The 22996-nt window shown below is 35.3% G+C and overlaps 1 protein-coding gene across 1 annotated transcript in view; it reads left to right on the forward strand.

Annotated features, from left to right (window-relative positions):
- The first annotated feature begins 516 nt into the window (after positions 1-516).
- MEOX2 (mesenchyme homeobox 2) overlaps positions 517-22996 on the forward strand; it is a 331609-nt gene continuing 309129 nt past the window's right edge. Inside the window, exon 1 of the mRNA XM_044069483.1 lies at positions 517-1321. Within this exon, the coding sequence (XP_043925418.1) occupies positions 820-1321 (502 nt within the window). The 5' untranslated portion in view covers positions 517-819. The remainder of the gene's footprint in view (positions 1322-22996) is intronic.

The raw sequence follows: 22996 nt of genomic DNA on the forward strand, positions 1-22996 counted from the left end.
TATGTTGTGGCCTGTGCTTCTCGATGGTTATAATAACAGTAACATAATTTAAGAGATACTTGCTTAGCCTTAAGCAAAGCAATGCATTCAGCTAAACTGCCTATCCATTTGAATGTTTGCAAAGTGATGTTTTGCTCAAATATATGCGATTGCACATTTCTTCATTTAACAGAAAAATACATGTATTTGGAAATTCTTGCGAGAAAATGGGTCCTTATCCAACAGTGCTTTTAACGTGTAGTTGAGACAACTCTACAGTCCGGCTACTAGCAGTGCATTCTTTTCGAGAATAATATTTACCCTATGTAATACAGAATCAGTGCCCCCCAGAATAGAAACTTTATCGTTGTCTGGCAGTGTTTTATTTTAAATCTGCTATAAAAACATTTTGATAGTTTGAAATACTTGGTGCAGCGTGTGCTGGTGTGAGCTTTCCTTGTGGCCAATGCTAACTTACAGAGCCGCCCCAGCTCATGTTACATTACTATTAATACACTCACCGTGGCCATACCCCAGGAAAATAACTCTCTGGGACCACCTTCCATTGGTCTGTGTCCTGACGCTCTCCCCCCTCACTGCCATTTGAGAATTTCTTCTCAGTAACTAACTCAACTTGCAGGGCTTCATGTAGCATGTGCGTACTGCTGAATTTGTTTTCAACCTACGGATCTTTGCTAGAGCTGAAGACGTGGATTGTCGGTACTGTACTGGAAAGTGGGCATTTCTTTTTGGAAACTTATCTTCTGACAGATTAAGACTGAAAACGTGGGTGTCTATACCAGTGTTACAAGGATCGAGGTGGACTTAAACTTTTCTGCCATGGATCACACCATCTTCAGCTGCCTGCGCAGTCCCCATGTTCCTGCGCAAAGCTTAAACCCGTTTTCACAGTCGTCCTTGTCAATTCACGGGAGGCCTGACCATATATCTTACCCTGATCTTGCTACGTCTACTCCGTCGTGCATAATTGCTGGATATCCCAATGAAGAGAGCATGTTTGGCAATCAGCATCACAGAGGACATCACCATCATCATCACCACCACCACCATCATCACCAACAACATCAGGCTCTTCAGTCCAACTGGCACATTCCTCAGATGTCCTCACCTCCTGTAGCCACTAGGCACAGCCTTTGCCTGCACCCAGAACCTGGCACCCCAGACTTAGTAAACAGCCCTTCAGCTTTGTGTACAAATTCCCCTAGCTTGGGTAATAATACCCCGAGTGGAGCAACATGCGTTCCTGGGGATTATGTCAGGCAAGCCCTATCTCCTGTAGAAACAGACAAGAGAAACGGGAAAAGGAAAAATGGCAGTACAGGTACGTAAGAATAGTAGTTTCCCAAATTGTATATGTGCATGTTACTGTACAACTGCAGTTTTCTAAGAAGATAGCAGCTCTCACAGAATACGTAATCGTGGCCTTAGATAAGAAAGAAAGAAAGAAAGAAAGAAAGAAAGAAAGAAAGAAAAAAGAAAGAAAACCTAACTGGCTGCCGGCTGCATTTTTTTAAACTTTTTCTTTTTTTTTTTTACAAATAATTTAGTATGCAGCAAACTGTCCTGATATAAGGTATACTGACTAGTAAGCAAATCCCCAGCATTCTGCCCCTGAAAAATAAAAACTGTCTTAACGAGGAATGCTAAACATTCAGTTATTTGTCTAAAGCTAGGAATGATTTAACTGTGAAGTTGAAAAAGTTAAGAGAAAAGGCAAGCAGTGTTCTATGGTTCTGTTAAAATGCACTTAGTGTTTCAGAAGTATAGAGAAATGTGAAATCGAGCATATCTACTCAAAAGAGTAGGTGCTAAGCTTTGGGGCAAAAAAGTTTCTTATAATAATATAAAACATTCAAACCGCCTTTTGCATACAGCAAGACCGCTAGTTTATCCATTTCAATTCTCTTGATAATAAAAAAAGACGAGGGCGTTTCACAATGAAGTACCCATTAAATATATACAACTTTTTTAAAGGCTCCACAGACAACTCTTCAAGAGGTATGGTTTAAGCGTAGACATTAAATATAGAAATTCAAATGACAATAACTTTGCGAAGAAACACCTTGTGTCTCTACTGATTGAAGCCATCAGTCGCCTCCTATTTTAAATATTTAAATTTTACCTGCATGTGGTAACCATATATATATATATATATATATATATATATATATATATATATATATATATATAATTACATATATGTGTGCATATACAACACACACTTACGCACACACACACACAGCGGTAAATATCTACTTGTTACAGTTCAGTTATATGAAACCTCATCAGTTTTAACAATCAGGATGACTGCCTGTTTTTTATTGAAAATTTACACGGGAGATTTCAATAATAATACTGCAAAACAATCTGCATATCAGAAATAACTCTGAAATAACGCACTTTGGTTTATTCAAGCATTTTCAATCATGTGCTACTGACAGATGCACATTACGTGCAGAGCGTAACCCTACATTTTTAAGTTAGTATTACAAGGCGGTATATGAGCATTGGCTAGAGTGACGATTGTCACTGTAGAAGTGACACCCTGATCCCACGTGCATAGCTCTCAACCTCTTAGAGCAAGAAATGTGGACAAAGTCATAAATAATAGGGGGGGGGGGGGCAAAATAAGGACACATTTTAAATATTGCTCTTACAAATTTAGAAAGTTGATAGAATAACAGGTTTTGCATTAATATGAATTTTCTGAAGCATATGAAGTCTGAATCTTATATGTCGGTCATTATTTTCTGACTCCACTCCTCAAAGATTTGGCAATGCTTTGTCAGAAAACCACAATTTTACCAGTAATAGGCAAAAAAAAAAAAAAAAAAATGAGGCAAAAATCTGGACATTCTGCGAAAATCTATACAGTTGAGAGGAATGTCAGAATGGTAAAAAGGAGTTGTGGATGGATGGATGGATTATAGTTCTTAACTTTGCTAGCTGTAGATAAGCAGACTTTCTAGTAGAAAGAAGCACCAAAACTAAGACATAGGTTGATTATTATAGTTGCTTGTATGCCCACCTAAAAGGCTGGACTGTTTGACTTAATCCTAAATCCAGTTTATTAAAATACTGCGTATGCTTTCGAAAGACATATAGGCTACGAATTAGCAATACAAGGCTAAACTACATACCAGCTTCTAGGTGTAGCCAGATAATTTAACTTAGCATGTTTGTGTAGTTTTTGCTGCCCCCCCCCCAACCTATCTAGCAGTTAAAAATTTGACACCTTACTTCCTTCAGCACTTACCAAATGCGTGCATTACTTTCCCTATATATATATATATATATATAAACTTGGTTTCTCTAAGTAATGTGTAGAAAATTGTACTCAGTAGACTACAAACAGTATGCGTAGCTGCTCATTTGCTTGTAACAAACACGATACCGCAGAGAAAGCAAGTAGCTTATACAAGAATGTAGTGTCTGAATGTTTACAAATTAGTTGGACTATTGCAGTTTAGATAACTTACTCTTTACACACACACACACACACACACACACACACACACACACACACACACACACACACTAGGGTTACCACCAGTCCCACTTTGCGAGGGACAGTCCCTCTTTGGGCAGTTGTGTCCAGACAAAAAATCTTAAAAATGGCAAATGTCCTGAGATTTTAGGACAAAATTATTTCCTATATTTTATGTAATAGTTGCATAAAACAGTTATTCTGTATCTAAAATACCTAAATGTTATAAGAAATAGAATAAGCAACTAAAATGCTACAAGAATAAGCATTTATTTAGGCAAAAAAGTTAAGTTCTATCCTTTGTCCTGACCGTGGGTATGTGTCGGCCTCTAAAATCTGATGTTTGTACTGAAAATGTCCCACTTTGGCCATTTGAAAAGGTGGCAACGCTAACACACACACACACACACACACACATATGTGAACAAAAATTCTAAGGACAAATCACATAAACTAACAAGACTGAATTTGCTAGACAGAATTTTTGGAAAGTGCCAAAATAAATATCAAGAGAAACCAAGATGCATGGCTTGAACCCCTGCAAGTAGTGCACTGTGTTCGCTAACAGAGGACATCTTTGTAGCTACATCAGCAAAGGAGATGAACGTTTCGTGCCTGTAAGGCAATCCAAACACCAGATAAGACCTTGTCACTTTCAGTCAGCCTTTTTCTTCTTATGCGTTTATGAAGGTGGAATTATTTACCTTAGTGCGGGCTTGGTAACAATAATTATATCTCAGTCATTAATTTCGTGGAAAATCTCATTCTCTGTCTCTCTCACACATTTAATCCATCCAACTTTTTATGTTAAATAGGATGTGTATCTTAATAAATATCTCCTGTCCATTTTAAACTAATGATGTATTTCACATTAAAACTCAATAACGAACGTAATCAAATGTAAACAACAACAGCAAAAAGTTAACGGCTTGCCAAACTTCCTCAATATAGAATATCTAAATTCGCTTTCAAGTATTTCTTGCTGCGAAATATATAGTAAGGAATGGAATTATCCTGATCATACACCTTACATAAAAAAAAAAAAAAAAAAAAAAAACACCTGAGCATTGATCCAATTGTCAGGACTAAGTTATAATAGGTAGCAGTGAATCATTTAAATCAGTGTGTTAAAAACCTGTATCTATAGCATGAAAAGTGATAACAACATAAACAATTCTTATCCGCTGTATTCATAACAGTGGAAGATGCACAAACCCCAAACCATAAAGAAAACATATTTTGTAAATTTATTTATCAAAGTGTTGAAACAGTGCAGGAAATTACAGACAGCTTAGATTTATATTTTGAAGAGTGCTCAAAGTGTCTGGTAATATGAATAAAATGATTTATTACTGTTAAGTAAACAAGTAAACTAAAACCATTTAATGCGTCTGATTTGCACTAAAATCTATAGCCATGCAAAGCAAAATGCAGTGCAATATTTTTACAATTTACTATATATTTATCAAAAAAGTAACTGCAGAATTTACATAAAATGGAAGGATGAACATTTTGTTTCTCAATCTGTCTGTTAATTTGTTGTTTATAATAGGGGAGCCCTAGTCATCATTTTCAATTCATCCAAACATTCAATTTGAAATTTTTAATGTCAAGTATAATAAAAAAAACGATGATTGTATACATTTATGTTATACAACTTAAGGGAATTGCTAAAATAACTTATTTCATGGATTATGCACAGAGATATGGTTGTGTAATTGCTTAAGGTGCAACCAGGATGAAGAGGAATAAGAAACTAATACATGAAATTATAATGAATTAAAGACACATGCGCGCATGTGTACAGATGTTGGTCTCAAAACTAAAAAACTGTTACATTTCTGATGTATGCATAATTTAACTGATTTCTTCTGTTCTGCAATAGCTTTATTTTTGAGAAGGCCTTTCTATGTAATTTAAGGAGCAGAATTTATCATGTTTTATTTATATTCAATGACCAGGAATGTCCAATTTGTCAGGCACAGTTTTCACTGGAATTCTAATAAGAAAAGATCCAGTAACAGTTATTAAGTAGATTCAAATATAAAATAAAAAATGTGTATTGTTATTTTAAAAATATAAATTTATTATTCAGTTTACTAGCCTATATTATTCAATACAGAAGGAAAATAATAATTCTAAAATAATCAGAATAGTCTAGAGAGAGAGAGAGAGAGAGAGAGAGAGAGAGAGAGACTATACATATGCAGCATATATACAGTTAATAACTTTCATAACATTTGGTAAAATTAAAGATGGTATAACTGCAAAAATAGAACAAATGTACTGTACACACCAAAAATCAGAAAGAAGGATCAAAAATCAGTAGCCGCTACGCAGATTATCAGAGGCCAGATTAATTACTGTATGTTATTTAAATATGTGCAACATGTTTTCTGAATTCTACCAGTCATCCTACAGTTTTAAATGTATGCATGAATTTAGGAACCCATTGTTTAATATGCTAATTTAACAGTATTAACACTAGGTTCAACACTTCACCACACCAGATGAAGGAAATCACACAACATACACTTGTTTTATTGAATTTGTTACATAGCAACACAAACCTTTCAGACATTTTGTTGATCCTGTAGGACTGTATTCATGGAGCATATCATCTTGTCTTAAGCAGTATTATGTATGCATTGTATATACATGTGAAGTATTTCCTTTTATATACATTATTGAACTATCTAAGAATTTTATCCAGTCTTCTAATTTTGTAGGTCGGCCAACATTGAAAAGGGGTCCTAGTGGTTCAGTTCACCCACTTGTTAAATAAATAAATGCAAAACTGTATAAGTCACTCATTAGTCACTGGTTGTTTTTGAATCAGTTGGCAGTAAATGTACCAGTAGAATGCTACAGTGACATATGTGACAGAGTAGTTATCAGTGCAATGCCAGTTGCCATGAAAAAGCACTCATTTGCCCACTTGTAAATATTTAGTATAGCATGAGAAATGAGTTGTAACTGTTTTGGACATATGGCTTTGCTGCCATGAAATGCATAATTTTAGACCGAGGTATAGTATTAACAGGCATGGATCTTAGTTCTGCCTCATAGTCTGCACGTGCCTACCTCAAAATGAAACGCATGATATATGTCAGCCCTTAACAACGTATAATTAAATGTGGATAGGCCATTCAACAACTCTGTGTTCCTAGAAAGTTAAACAAAATGTTACATTAAGTAAATAAAGAATAACTGATGAAACACCTAATAACAAAAAATTACTTACATAAACAACTAATGACAAAGATTAGCATATCTCAGGAGGATGCCAATGTTTCTAACTGTAAACTTTGATGTGATCAGGCCCCTGTAGCCTGTGATTCTTTCTTTCACACTCCTGGTACATCTGAAACCATATTTTTGTAATCAGTAGCCCTCCAGATGTTGATTAGTGACAGGAATGCAAGTGAAAATATCATGTTTGCTGTAAGGACCAGACCATCATTATTGTTTTGCATCTACACATGTAATGCATCATCACACCTTTAAGTGGTCTCTATGCCCTGTACCAACAAGCTGCACTAGTCTGACTTTATCCTAGTTTATATTCAAGTTACTAGACCACTAGTTATTCCTTTCACTCTGAAGAGCCTGTACGGTCAACACTTTGGTTATCTGTCAAAGAACCTAATGCACCTGTCTACCAAATTATACTACAGTACCATTTTCAGCAGCATCAGCCTGTGATCCAACAGACACCAGGATACTAACAGAAGGCTTCACACTAGTGATAAAGGCGTGAATGTGTTCTCCTGGTGAGGTGTGAAGGAAGTGCTTATAAGGTACTTGCATATGTGAGCTGCTGATATGTAAATCAGTAGTTTAGACAATATCTGACATAATGAGGGAAAAGGCTGGGATGCTATAACCACAAGACAGATGGAGCAAGATGTATATGGTAAAAGTCGACACATCATGGTGGTAAGTTGGTCATCTATTTTTGTTTATTATGCCATGGAGTGAGATCATATACACTAAACCTGCTAGCTAACACAGAAACTATGAAGTACCTATCATGCCTGTTTCTTAACTCAAGAAAAAGAAATACACTTTCGAAAATGGTAGCAAATGCAGTTGTTAGAAGAGCTAAAAATTGAACTGGGCTTTCCTTTCCTTTCCTTTCCCATCCTTTCCTTTCCTTTCCTTTCCTTTCCTTCCCCTTTCCTTTCCTTTCCTTTCCCATCCTTTCCTTTCCTTTCCTTTCCTTTCCTTTCCTTTCCTTTCCTTTCCTTTCCTTTCCCATCCTTTCCTTTCCTTTCCTTTCCTTTCCTTTCCTTTCCTTTCCTTTCCCATCCTTTCCTTTCCTTTCCTTTCCCATCCTTTCCTTTCCTTTCCTTTCCTTTCCTTTCCTTTCCTTTCCTTTCCTTTCCCATCCTTTAATTTCCTTTCCTTTCCTTTCCTTTCTCAGAATAATGAAATGTGTAGTTTTACTACTACTAATACAAATGTTCCTATAAACATATAGCTTTAATAAAATGATGCCAATCTTTTTGTACACTTGCAACAAGTCAGCAGTAGTGTGTAAAATGGCCAATATGAAATTATTACATCTGTGGAACGATGTCCTGTATAGGGATTTCAGTTTAGAGAAAACTGTTGCAGATGTCACTTATTAGCACTTTTCTGGAAATGTACTTCCTTCATACTGTAGCAGTCCAATATTTCCATTTATGTGTTTTACTATTCTACAGTAGTACTGGTGCTGATAAAGCATTCTAGGGAATGCCAGTAGTCAGATACTCATAAGGATTTCATCAACAATACATATTTAGTCCTAATCTGAAATTATAACTTAAATGGCCTTCCTCTTTGTCCATTGAGAAGTGTTAAATTTTGTCAGATGATATTATAGTTTACTCATTTTGTTTAAGCTGACTTTTATTATTAAAACATTTTAAGGCTTGTGTGTCATATTACTAAAAGGTTGCTACTGCATATTTGTTCCAACATTTACATTAATAGTGGTTGCCTTTACATCACAATAAAAGAAACATTTTTCTTTTTGTCTTTATGAAAATAGTATATATATATATATATATATATATATATATATATATATATATATATATATATATATATATCATGACAGTAAAATGAATTCAGTCTGCTTTCTTTCCCTTTGCTGATATCCCAGCGATCAAAAGTCCCACAGATAACAGTTATGCCAAATCTATTTTGCAGCATCAAAAATACAAACCTGTTCATAATGTGTGATGTCCTACAGTAGGTAATATTTGCTTGACTTAATAAGTGCCTCAGCTGTTAGTAGTATGACTTTTTTCAACACAGCAGTAATGATGTTATCATTATTAGAATGTAAAATACTGCATCATCATTAATTTATATACAGCATTTTATAGTCTGTAATCAGCTTCTGCTGACATCACTGTTTGCTAGTCCTGCAAATTGAGGCCTGTGCTTTGTGTTAAAGGTGGCTATAAATTAAAAATATAAATAGCAGTTAGACTGAGATATGAACCTGTTGTCACACTGTGTGCTTGCTGTAGGTTTTTATGGATAAGATACAATACTTTAATTAATACTGTGTTATTTTTCTCTAAATCCTGCACATCCCTCTAAGAGCTAACCGAGTCCTCTTCAGCTATTTTTCCACAAATTTCTCATAAAGGTTTGTTATGCACCTCTAACACTCTTATGTAAAAGAAAAAAAAATCTTTTAACATTTTCTCATATCACACCTGGGTAGGACTCATCTCTTGAAACGTAGTTTAAGATCAGAAACTATGACATCACATCTATCTGATGACAAAACAAGATGAGTGACTTATCTAGTTTTTACTTTAAGTGCATTTGACATTCTACTTCCCTTCTATCCCTTGTTTACCTCTCATTCTTTTACCACTTGCCCCATATTATGAGCACTGGTTAGTCAGAAAAAATGTCAAATATTAATTTGACATTTCCTGCTAAACACTTTATTAAGTCATAAACTATATTTTTGTCATTTGATGCAAAATAAAGAAAACAGATTATGTTTTGATGCTCATACCCACAGTCATCCAATTTATATATTTGTATTAAACAATCAGCTCACTCATTTTCCTCTCTTCGATAGTAGTATGGCAAATATACAAACCAGCAAATTAAAGTTATCTGGAAAAGAAACATAAAAATATTTCTATTTTATTTCCCATGTTTGTCAATATTTTGTTTTTGTTTATTTTGATAAATTTGTCATAAACACGGTGTATTTCATCAACTTTTGTTAGAAGTTTACTGGCAGAGATAACAAAATGAAATGCAAATCATACAAGTGTTAACTGGCAGTGTATCAGTTATTAATTTTACTATCAAGGCTACAAGACTGTACCAAGCAAGAGGAGAAAGATGGCTGCTGTATGCAGCATTGTCATATAAAACATTAAGTTTGTACAGAAACATTCACATTGCAGGTTATAAGGTCAAGAAATCAGAAGGGTATGATTCTTACTTTCTTTCTTCAGAACAGAAACTAGAATTAAAAGCAAATGCCAATCTACTTTTTAAGATTTTGATATTTATTTAAATTATAAGAAGAAAGCATTTTATTTTCATCTGAAGTTAGTATGCAGGTACATGCTGTCATTCTGCTGGAACTAAACTTGCAATATATACCAAGTTGTTCTTTCACTTTTGGAATTATAATCCTTTGATGAGAGCTGTATTTGAGCAGTTGTGTTACCCGTTAAGCCAAATGTGAAGTTCATAGCAGCTAAAACAGCTATGTTTGATTTGTTTACTTGTTTGTTTATTTATTAATCTATTACTAATGTAGTTATAAAACATCTAAGAACATATTATAATGGTGATTAACACTATTATTGTTATTATTATTATTTTTATTATTAGTATTATTATTAGTAGTAATATTAGTAGTACCAGTAGTACTATTAGTCATAACAGTAGTAACAGTGGTACTAGTAGTAATAGTAACAGTAGTAGTACCAATAGTAGCAGTACTAGTACTAGTAGTCATCATATGACAAACAGGTCCCTATTAATTTGCTGAAACTTTAGCTTGTCGAACTACAAAAGATCGACAGCTAAAGATCAAAACGTCCAAACTGTGAACGATCAGCTAAGCAAATTTTTTCCCATGGAAAGAATTTGCTTGGCCGTTACACAAAACAAAAACATTTCAACTTGAAATAAGTGTGGGGGGGGTCACCCCATACCTCCCCATGTGGGGGGCTGTGCCCCCTCACACCCCCCCCAACTAAATATACTAAATCCGAGATCGCTCCACATTGGGGAAAAGGCAAATTCCTGTTAACAGCCAAGCAAATTCTTTCCCTTAGAAAAAATTTGCTTAGCTGGCCGCTCGTGGTTTGGCTCTTTCGATCTTTAGCTGTTGATCTTTTGTAGTTCAGCAAGCTAAAGCTTTGTCAAATTAATAGGGACCCTGACAAACACATGCCCTTTATGTACTTGATTAAGCTTTTTGCAAATGTGCGTATGAAGATTTCTTATCACTTATGAAATGACATAACATTTTTAATATGTTTCCCCTTTTATGTAGGTCATAGCTTAAAATACTGTAGTAGACTGGCCAGAGTAGGAAAGCAAAGCCCAGCAACACAACATGCTTTAGATAAAACACAGTCATACAAACGCAAGTGTACACATGTTATATCAGCCAAGAGATTCACTAGAACTAACAGAAAACTGGGATTTTAAACCAATGGTTAAAGCATGATCCATAAAAAACAGGACATGAAGTTGAATTTAGTTGTAACTGAATGGTTGGACATGTACCAGATGTCTGAAGGACAGTCCTATGGAAACTGATTTCTTCACAGAGCTGCATTGAAAGCAGTTCATTTGATTACAATACACATGGAAACCAGAAACAGCAAAAAATGCAGTGCAATATTTTATGAGCGGGTTCATGCATCTTTGTTGTAAAATTGTAATTCCAAGATCAGCACTTCCTCAGACTTAAGCGCTTGCTGATACACAGTAAGATTTCTAAATGGCCAAATTCTGCCAAATTTTGTAGTCAATAAACTCTGCTATTGATGAGATTTTCTCAAGGAATCTTTCTTCAGTGAATTTGACTTATAAATTGTATAACCATTCAGTGTATCCAAATTTCTTATTGGGCAAACTACTTTCACTCTTTGCTTGAGTTTTACTACATGATTTTATGGAATAAGTGAAAAGTACTTATCAGGACAAAACCAAGTTCAAATCAGCATAATGTGGAGAATGAAGCTTGTTTTTATTGACTTACTTATGAGTTATGGTCCCTAGTACACTCATCTGTTTGTTGTATTCCTACCTGGACAAACGCACATGTAAATATGAATACATATATATATATATATATATATATATATGTGTGTGTGTGTGTGTGTGTGTGTGTGTGTGTGTGTGTGTGTGTAAATAATCTCTCTTTCTGTCTATATATTAATAGACAGATCAATCTCTTTATATAGCTAGATATACATATATGGATATAAATATACAGATATATTTATGTGCGTGAGTGTACACACATATAGACACACTCATATACATATGCTTGTGTGTACATATGCATGTATACATGTGTGTTGATGTGTGTGTGTCTTTTCATATCTGTGAAATGTGCATGCAAGCGATGTGTACATTTATTTTTACATGTGCATGTATACATGTGTGTGTAGACGTGTTAATATATGTGCACTAAAATCTACTATCTGTCTTTTCCTAGCTAGACAGTTACTTCTGTTCTGAATTGTGTATCGCTTATAAAAGGACACAGAGCTTCTTCTGCCTTAAAATGTTGTTAACTAGTCGTTTCTCCTGAGTGGTGACAAACTGGCATCCATAACTGATTCATCCGTAAAATTTATATGGTGCCTAAGTGGTCCTTCCACATTTTCTTAAAAAGGAAAAAACTGAGATGATAATGTTTTTGGTTTGTTCTATGTGAGCAGTATAGCTTTGGCTAAGATGTTGTTTTGTGGTAAATCACTATTCTTGTTTCAATATGCAGTAAAAGCATGAAAAAGATCATAGTTCTAGGTCATTGAATTGTGCACTATTTCTTGTTTCATAACCTTCATTAAAATGCTTTAAGTCAAAGTGAAGCTTGTGATGAATACGGATGAACATGTCTAACTTGTGAACGATTTGTGAAATTTTCAAGAAATGCTTTGGTGTATATTTATTGAAGTAAACCAGTATGAGTCCATGTGACTTTTTAAGATATTACACCATCTGTCACAAAACTTAAGTATCTTCCTTGTTAAGGTCAGTTTTTAGTTCCCGAAAAATAATTGTCGATTGCACCTAGTCAACAGACTTTTAGAAATATTTAAACAATGTGAAGGACAGCATGTTGTACTGAAATATATATAGCTACTGCTCTGTTATTTGTGATTTATGAGAAAGTTATATGATTTTCTGTCAGCAATAATGGCAACATTAATCTCTTGACTTGTAAGAAGGTCTGGCAACAAAAAATGTAATGCCTCAATAAGAGCTGTATTTGAACAGCTATGTTACCTGTTAAGGCAAACATGAAGTTCATAGCAGTTAAAACAGCTATGTTTGATTTATTTATTTGCTGTTTATTTATTTAACTATTACTAAAAAAAAAAAATCTAAGAATACTTTAACAACATTATTATTAGTAATAGTAGTAGTATTATTAGTAGTAGTAATGAGTAGTCATAACAGTAGTAATAGTGGTAATAGTAGTAGTAGTAGTAATAATAGCAGTCATATCACTACCAGTAGTTGTAGTGTAATAGTTATAGTAAAAGTAATAGTAAAAGTTATACCAGAAGTAGCACTAGTAGTAATAGTAATAGCAATAGTAATAGTAGTATTAGCAGCAACAGTAGTAGTTGTAGCAGCAGCAGCAGCAGTAGTAGTTGCAGTAGTACTACCAGTGGTAGCAGTAGTAGTAATAATAATAGTAGTAGTAACAGTAGCGTTAGTAGTAGTAGTTGTAATAGCAACAGCAGGAGTAGTAGTAGCAACAGTAGTCATAGTAGCAGCAGCAGCAGCAGTCATATTAGTGGTAATGGTATAGTAGTACCAGTAGCAGCAACATTAGTAATAGTAGCAGCCACAGTAGTAGCAGCAGCAGCAGCAGTAGTAGTGGTAGTACCAGTAGTAGCAGCAGTAGTAATAATAATAGTAGTAGCAGCAGCAGTAGTAATAGAAATAATGGTAGTATTTGACCTGGTAATCTCAGTGGATAAAATTGTGCATTTGCAGGGGTGAACTAGAAGTACTACCTGGTTAAATTACTTGTTTAGAGTTACACAGTAGGAAAATGGAAGGTGAGGGAATCAAACCCTGTGCTATATGAAGGATTTTGCTATATCCTGGCTTTAATTCCCTGTATTAAGTGCTGGGCCATGCCTAAGAAGCCAGTGCAGTTTCAATGCAAAAACATGGACTTCAGTAATGCACTTTCACTATTTTTTCTTGCACTGGATTTAGCTTACATACATATTCAGTATTATAACTCCCCTTTATACCATTGAATATGTATGTAAGCTAAATCCAGTGCAAGAAAAAATAGTGAAAGTGCATTATTGAAGTCCATGTTTTTGCATTGACACTGCACTGGCTTCTTAGGCATGGTCCAGCACTTAATACAGGGAATTAAAGCCAAGATATAACAAAATCCTTCATATAGCACAGGGTTTGATTCCCTCACCTTCCATTTGCCTACTGTGTAACTCTAAACAAGTCATTTAACCAGGTAGTACTCCTAGTTCACCCCTGCAAATAAAGGGGAGTTATAGACCCGCAGTGGTGGTGCTGCAGTAGCATTGTCACCTCAGAGTAAGATGCTGTCCGGTTTGATTCTCAGCTAGAGCGTCTTCTGTGTGACGACATGCGTAAATGGGTGTACCTTTGTTGAAGGTTGTGCATCAGGGCTGGTAACTCAGCACGTAAAAATCAACTACCAATCATTAGCAGACCAGAGTTCTGCTGTGGCGACCCCTAACCGGGAAAAGCCGACACAACAACATAAAGGGGAGTTATAACAAATGCCTTGCAAACCAAACAATGGATAGCAAAAAAAGAGAATAGCTCATTACTAACTACGTGCAGGATCCTGACTGTTATTATCCTGAGTGCTTTCAGGTCTTTTCTTCAAGTTACAGAAATTCAGTTGCAGCAATGCTCTCCAGTACATGTTTTTAATTCCTGTCCTTCTATATCTTGCAGCGAGAATGGTATTTGTAGCTAAATTACCCATGACTAGATAAAATGAAAACTATCATCCCTGTATACACTGCAACTGAAACTAGTCCACCAAAAACTATAACTATGCATTGTAAATAGAGTTTATTTGTCGTACAGAGCTGTAATTTTTATATGACTGCTGATTTTTTGAAAATAATCATGGTCTTGTTATGATATTTATACACGCCAATAAGATTCTAATCTCAGTAATCTTTATTTTCTTCATTAAAATTTCAGTACCTACCTAGCACCACAGCTAAACTGACAGCTTTGCATCAGTGACTATAATGCTGTGACAAGCTGCAGTCTGAATGTGTTACTTAGTAAGTAATTGAGGGAGGAAAGAGCCAAGCTGTTTGACAAAAGTATATTTTTCTACACTGTATTCAGTTCAGCACTTTTAAGTAGTGTTGGTAGCACAACAGGTAGCACATTTGCCTTTGGTGCTGGAAGACCAGAAGGCTGTGGGTTTTATTCCCCCCTTAAGTGACTGGACTGGGGGCACTGCAATGCAGCTTTAGGGGTTTGCTGAACTCTTGAGTATGTCACGCTTCAGATGAGATGTTAAAATGAGGTTCTGTTTCCCTGAGTTAGTAACAGTGCAGGTGGGTGTAAAAGATTCCAAGGCACCTATTGAAAAGAATACTGGGAAGTTGTCTAATGCCCCACCAAATTTCCCTTAGCAGTAGAACTACCACTTCATGTCTAACCTGAAAAGAGGTCACTAGCCTCGTAGGACTAAGCTGGTCAGCAAAAGATAAATAAATATCAGAATATGTTTCTTATTAATCGCACATGACACAAACTTAGAACGCAGAAGCATCTGAAATGAATCATTAATCACTGATAAAATATCTATTTATGTATTTATTTAATTTAAGAACTAATCTATTATGATGGCTACCAGGCATATTTAAATTCAAGGGCTGTGCTTAGTGTGAATTGAAACTGATAGGCTCCTGACACATGAATCTACTTACTAAGGACTATTTGCTGAGTGTGAAGACATAGTTATGTTGCAACAACATGGCATATCAGGCACTGTAGGACAGGTGATACAGCATTTGTTCTGCTGGAGACCACCATGGATAAAAAAAACTACTGTAAAATCCACAGGCTCATTTGTAATAAATGTAACAGCAAAAGGCAAAGTGAAGAAAGGGTTGACATGACATAAAAAATGGGAAAATAATTCCCAACAGCTTGTTTGTGGTACTTGACTTTCTGAAACTTTGGGGTGTCTTGTTGCTTATGCAGAAGATAATACTATATAACATCTACGCTGCATCTTTTATTACATTGCACAATATGTTTCTCATTACATTCTTGGTGACCTATTGCTTTGATCATGGAGACAAAGATAAATGTAAAAAAATGGGGAAGCAAGAAATATCCAAATACTTTATCTTAAAACAGAAAAAAGGAGGGAAAAGAAAAAAAGTTGACATAAAAGAAATTAATTAATCCTTTCATTTTGTGATACCCACTTTATCCATATTTGGGTCACAGGAGATGCGCACCCTAACCCAGCAGTCAGTGCATGGCAGGGGAAAATATAAATAAAACAGTTTTTTTTAAATGAGTGAAAAATAAAAAAAAAGAATCTGTTACTCACTGTGGTCTTCTAAGAAAAGATTGATTTATGCAGTTAATAAAACACCTCACACTAAACTGGTTTTGTACAGTTTATCAGGTCATTACAGTACCAATGACAGTCCGTTTTACAGTGAGGTAACATAAAAGCAGATGACACTGTTTAGTTATGTAGAGCTAGTAGAAATATTTCTTGTCCTTTTTACCATGCAAATGCTACTAAATTATGGATTGGGAAAATTAAGTATATGCATGATTATTTTGGTTTTAGTTAGTAGCTTTTCTTCCATATATATGTGTTAGAACTTTTGGGAGGCCTTTATCTGTTCATAGAGTATAAGGTGTATGTATGCTAAGTGTTATACATTTTGAGTAGCATGACAGTATTAACAGGCATCACACGTGTACATTTAACATAAGTTTTTTTTTTAGTCTCAGGTAGTGTGAAATAGAGATATGAACACATAAAGAAAAAACAATGTGCTTATCTTACACTATTCATGCATTGATGTGAGTTAACTTTGGCAAGATGTTGATTAATTTCTTGCTGTATTTTAATAAACCACAAACAGATTTTCACTTTGTGTGAAATATCACTTGAAAATGAGTTATTTTTCTTTTCTGTTGGTAAAGGGAGACAGAGCCTAACAAACTGTGCATGCTTTATTGGAAGCGTTTTATACTACTTTATAGAGATTCAGCAATGAACAATGCAAAGAACACAAATGTAATGCAAGGCCCAGCTCATGATTTCTCAACACACAGCCTTTGAAAAGGTAAATATTTTCATACATTTTGACACTGCATCAGCATTTGTCCAACTTTGGTGGATAGAAGAAATAAGAGGTCCAGTCAAAAAGGAACAATACCAATAGACCACCATTAAAATCAGAATTAAGTCAATTATTGGCATTCTCATAGTCAACACCAGAAATCAGAGATTCAACTTAGAGTACTTTTAATATGAGTGGATGAAAGCAAGTGCGTCAAGGATGGGAATCCCCAAACTGTATTTGCTGAAAAAAACAAGGGATGAAAAAATACTTTTATGTTGGTAGCAACCCTCCACAGCCCATGTGAGAACTGACTGTGATAGGAAGAGCTGATGATCATGTTTGTAGAGCTCAGGAAAACAGCCTGATAAAATACTTTCTATGCAACTAGCACTGCTTCTAGAAATATTATGAAATACTTATTTACAATGTTTTCCTTTATGGGGTATTTTCAACTGTAACTCAGAACAAAAAAAAAGTCTTGTTTAAACATTAGGCTGTTTGACTCTTAAAACATAAATTTATGTCATGCTCAGTTCTAAAACTGTTAATGTTGTTTTATTACCTATCTCCAGACTAGGAAATAATCAAGCTATCCTTAACATGCATCATGCTCCACTATTGACAGTGCAAATAATAATGATTAAGTAGCAAAACATCGATTGCATAAGGTCAGACTGCAGCAAATCAGTCATCAATCAGATCAGTAACTATAGTCTTTTCTGTTGCTCAAATCAGTAAAAAATTCAAGTGTGACCTCATAATTATGATATCATGTAAGGTGGTTGGTACAGCATGTCCTGCATGTCTCAGTGAAAGGCTTTGCTTTTTTATTCCAGATTTAAAATTCTAATGATAAACTGCATGCATGCATGATAGAACATATCAGAATTATTTATAAATAATTAATACTATGCAAGTTTTCTTGTCAATATGTCCTTGTAGAGCATAATTTATTGTTATTTATTCAATTCATATTTCCTTGTTTCTAGTGTTTGCATAACATCCAGATAAGGACTGAACACACAGTTGTTTGAGTGTACTTGACTGAACGTTTCAACAACTTAAGGACAGGTTCAGAAATATGAGCTGTCTAACTAGTTATCAGGCTTTTGCAGAATTTAGTGGTCACATAACATCCAGCAAAGATAAATATATAAGCTGGTTTGTTTGTGTCTTTCGGCTTTTCCCGGTTAGAGGTCGCCACAGCGGAACTCCGGTCCGCTAATGATTGGCAGTTGATTTTTACATACCGGCTTGCCAGGCCTGACGCACAACCTTCAACGAAGGTACGCCCATCCACGCATGTCTCCATGCAGAAGACGCTCTAGCTGAGAATCGAACCGGACAGCGTCTTACTGTGAGGCGACAATGAATATATAAGCTGGTATTTGATATTAATGTTCACCTTAGTTTGGAAGCCAGCATCACAGACATCTGAGAAAAGTGTCAAAATAAGTGTAACTCACACAAGAACTGACTTTTATCCTTGCAATTTTATCTGCAGATTTTTGAGATTTTGCATAAGAAATTGAAATTCATGTCTGTAAATTTGGCAACCTGTGCTGCCAAAGTGTAAAAACAGTGCAATTAAAATCAAAAGTAGCATTACACAAAACAAGACACTTGACATCAAAACTGAATAAAAGAGAGAAATGAAAAAAAAAATGGAGATCAAGGCCCTTCATTGCCGTATTGAGAGAGCAGTGCTGCGTTAACATCCCTAAATAATATCATCAATTATGAAGTCACTTCTCTCTTCTCACAACTGCCTTCAGCAAAGCACACAACTCTTTAACCAGTGTCAAGATTTCAGCAAACTGCATTCAGTAAATTCATTCTACTCTGCAACAGTTTTACTGGTGAGCCTGTGAAAAAAACAGTGTTAGAATTCTAAACTGCAAAACAACAAACTAACGCATTCTTAGATTCGATTTTTTTTCATAACTTTCATTTTCGTTCGTATATATACGCATCTGCAAATACTTGCTCAGTCCTACACAGCCACAGTTTCATTTCACTGCTCTCAGAAAAAAACACTAAATGAATCATCTGTTTTGTTTTAAACTATGCAAAACCACAAAGTAATTATTATAATAGTTTATACCACAATACAAACTTTGGCAGTTCTTTTCTTTCAGTATAATACTATAAACTGTACTTTGAATGTTTAATTGCATTATTATTGTGATAATAAATTGTTATGAAAATGCATTTATTAAGGCAGTTCATACAGTAGCAACTTTCACCAAACTGTTTCATAAATTTAGTAAGTGAATGTAAGCAAGCATATAATGCAGCTAAACTAAGAATTTATATCTTTTTCCATAACATCATTTATATTTTTTATTTATCTTTTTTCAAATCGTAACACTTCTAAAGCCTGCACTTATTCCAGATTATGGAATCATTGTGCGACTTTTTGAGACAAACTAAGGAGCACAAACTCGAAAGTTTCCTTAAAACATCAAACAAAGATGCAATTTTATCTATCACTGCTTATGCCTTGAAGCTGACTTTTATAGGCCTGGCCATTTTTAAAGGAAACTGTGGGCCAGTTTTGTGGCCATTTGTCTAATAAACATATTTAAAAACTAGATTTAAAAAGCTTTATATATTGCTTGTTCTTTATTCTACCACTAAGAATTGCCAGCCTATTGTTCTTATATTTAGTTTATAAGAATACATGGCTAACCAAAAAAAAAAAACAGACAATCACTCTGGAACCTTTCTCAGAAGCAGACATGGTCCATTGTATTCAAGCCTACTGCTGACAAAGGGTTGCTGTACAAGTCAGAGAAAACTGAACAAAATCTCAAAAAATCTCGCTATGTTATGACCTACAACTAACAGAACTGGTATGCAGCATATATGTAAGTGAGCAACATAATGTAAATAAAACCAGAAGCATGATGCAGTCAAGTGCTGTATGAATCATCCCTGACAGCACACATAACTGAACAACACAAATGAAGAGGGCTATTAACCATGCAAATTCCCCTCAGCTGTTTATGTGAAAACTGCTACACATCATTGCAGTAACTGAAGTTAGTCATGGAAACATCCATAGGGTGAACAAAGCCCCAATTGTTCCCATGTAAAGTAACACGGTTACCTCAAATTGCACATACATTTGAATAAGGAAATCTGTACAAGCATGTGCTCACAAGCAAAGCTTAATCTTCCAGTTGTAGAAAGTATTTTCCCACACACACACGTATACATGCATGTAGACACACACACACACACACACACACACACACACACACACACACACACACACACACACACACACACACACACACACACACACACACTCTTTGGCTGCTGGTACATAATAATTTTGTTGGTGCTCTTCAAGACAACTGTATCCTTCCTTCCCTGTGCAAAGTTCGATATGCCATGTGGCTAATTACTGGCATTAATGACTACGCATCAGACTATAAAGAAACACAATGTTGTAAAAATAGAAAAGGAATCTATAATGAGACTTGTAAAGGTACATGCATTTCTAAAGGGGATGCCTCATCCATGCGTATCTTTCACTGAGCAGCAGACAATGTCCCACTAAAATTCAGTGACACTCCAATGTTACCTCTCCATTGCATCTCATAATATGAGCTCATGTTCTGACAGTGGTACTCCCTTCCTGCACTGCACAATGGATAAACTGCACTTAAGGGTGCTAGTAGCATATACTGTGGGCCTTTGGGCCATAAATGTATATGTGATATATGGGAAAGTGTAGATGTGCTGGTGATTTGAGGCATACAAACTTGTCAGTTTTCTGACCCTGCTCAATGGTGCACCTCTGTAAGTGCACTCAGGGGAGTTATATGCACATCATGTGCAATTCCTGATTTGCTATATGTGCTTTCTATAGATTGTGATGACCCTATAGCAGCATCAGTACATAGATTGCCATGATGTGTGCCCTGTCTTGCAAACACTCTCACTCCCATCACGGTTTGACAAGCTTTACTGCTTTGGCACTCAGTCCACAGCAGGTATGAGCAGTGTACTGTCCTTACTGTAATATGCTTTGCTTGTTCAGTGCTGTACTGAGCATGTGCTGATTGTAGTATATTCTTTGCTGTAAAATGCACTTCTGTCAGTAATGTAGAGTGGATGCCCTTTGTGTTGCTTTGGCCTTGCAGCTTGGAGGGCATTCTGGAATCTTACTTAGTATCACTCAGAAATACAAAGGGATGTGGCCACAGATTGTAATTACAGAACTTATCTTTTAAATCGTCTAGGCAATCAGTTTGGAGCAGTGCTCAACTCCAAGAATATATCTTTGCTTCTCAAGTAAATAGCAGGTCATCTTTTTCATAGTATTTTTTCGGGTAAAATATGATATTACTATATTTATCATGTTTGATATACTTTTATGATAGAATGTGTCTAGCAAGAAAATAAAATAGATCACACAAAATATTTTGAAAGCTATACAGATGCCTTTGTAAGAGGTTTCTAAATGTCTGCTATTCTTCATTCAGGACATTCACCAACATGTGTATCTACTTTGGGTATGTCAACATATAGATATATTTCAAGCAACACTGCATGATCTGTTGTCAAATACCATATGTTGGTTTTCAAGAATTAGTAATTTAACAATGTAAAGTAATGGTTAAGGATACTCTTCGGTGATATTGTTATTTTCTCTGGATAATTTATTTGGGCACGGTTACAAGTGCCATAAACATTGTAGTAAATAACAGATATGTATACTTTATATCTGCATCTATTCCTTGAGTTGCTCATTGATGATGTTTTGCATTAAACTTTATAGTAATACAGAAGTAAAAATTATCATTTTTAAATGATCATGGAAAGCATAATTTAGCACTGTAGTAGTTCTCCAGGTAGTGGCAAAGTATTATTTACAATGAATAAATAAATAAATAAATAAAGTCAAACATCACATGGTATACAATAAATAAGCATGCAGCCCACTGACTATGACAGACTTAGTAAGAAAGAGTACAATATTTGGAAACGTTAGAATGCTCTCTTCTTGCCTTTTTTGTTAGCATCACAGTTTTCAGCTTCATCTTGTTTAGTAAATCATTCATTTTCTACAGTTGTCCTCTGACTTCCAGTACTTAAACTGCAATGTATTTAATTCTGTTTTACAGTTTCATCTTTAGCAGTGAGTACTGTATATTGAATTTATTTTTCTCTGTACTCCTTCTTCAAGAATGTACTTTCCCTTCATGCAAATTTAGCTTCCCCCGAAGTATATCATTTTAGGATTTAATATTGAGTCACTCATATATTAAACCATCTTTCATATATCATACATTGAAAGACATTCAAGTAAATTCCTCAGAAAATGGGTTTAGCTTTTCCACAGAATGTTTAGAAAGTCTTTTTATTAGAATGATGATGAAAGACTGTTAGTTGAAGACTGAAGTTCAAACCTACTTTGCTGCTTATCATATACCATAGCAGGATGAAGCCTTGAATAAGAGCCAAGAGACCTGTGTCTGATTAGTAGCACAGGTGCTGGATTGGCCAGGTAGGGAGAATGGTCTTGTGTGGCCAACACAAGCTTATTCATCCTTGGAGATGGAGGTGACGCAGGCTGCCACTTTAGTGTCAACTAGTAGTGGTTGGGTTATCATGCATGGTAGATACTATGCAGGCTCAGACTGAGGGGAGGTAGGCAGGGTCAGAGCACACATGGCTCTTCTCAGACAGGTGGATATTAAAGAGTCTAAAAGCCACCTACTGGGAAGGGATGAGCTGAGACAAGACATGGACTTATATGGGGCAAGCACCTGACTTGCTCTCTAATGCCCAACTCTCATCTTCCAGAGTAATAAAGAAACTGACACAGCTACTCATATGGGAGTGAATGTGTCACAAGAGTCTGACCCAATCTGGGGATGCCTGGCATTTTCCTGTAGAAGGTACACAAATG

The sequence above is a fragment of the Protopterus annectens genome, chromosome 4.part0 (genome assembly GCF_019279795.1).
Source record: "Protopterus annectens isolate FY-2018-M chromosome 4.part0, PAN1.0, whole genome shotgun sequence".
In the NCBI taxonomy this organism is placed as follows: Eukaryota; Metazoa; Chordata; order Ceratodontiformes; family Protopteridae; genus Protopterus; species Protopterus annectens.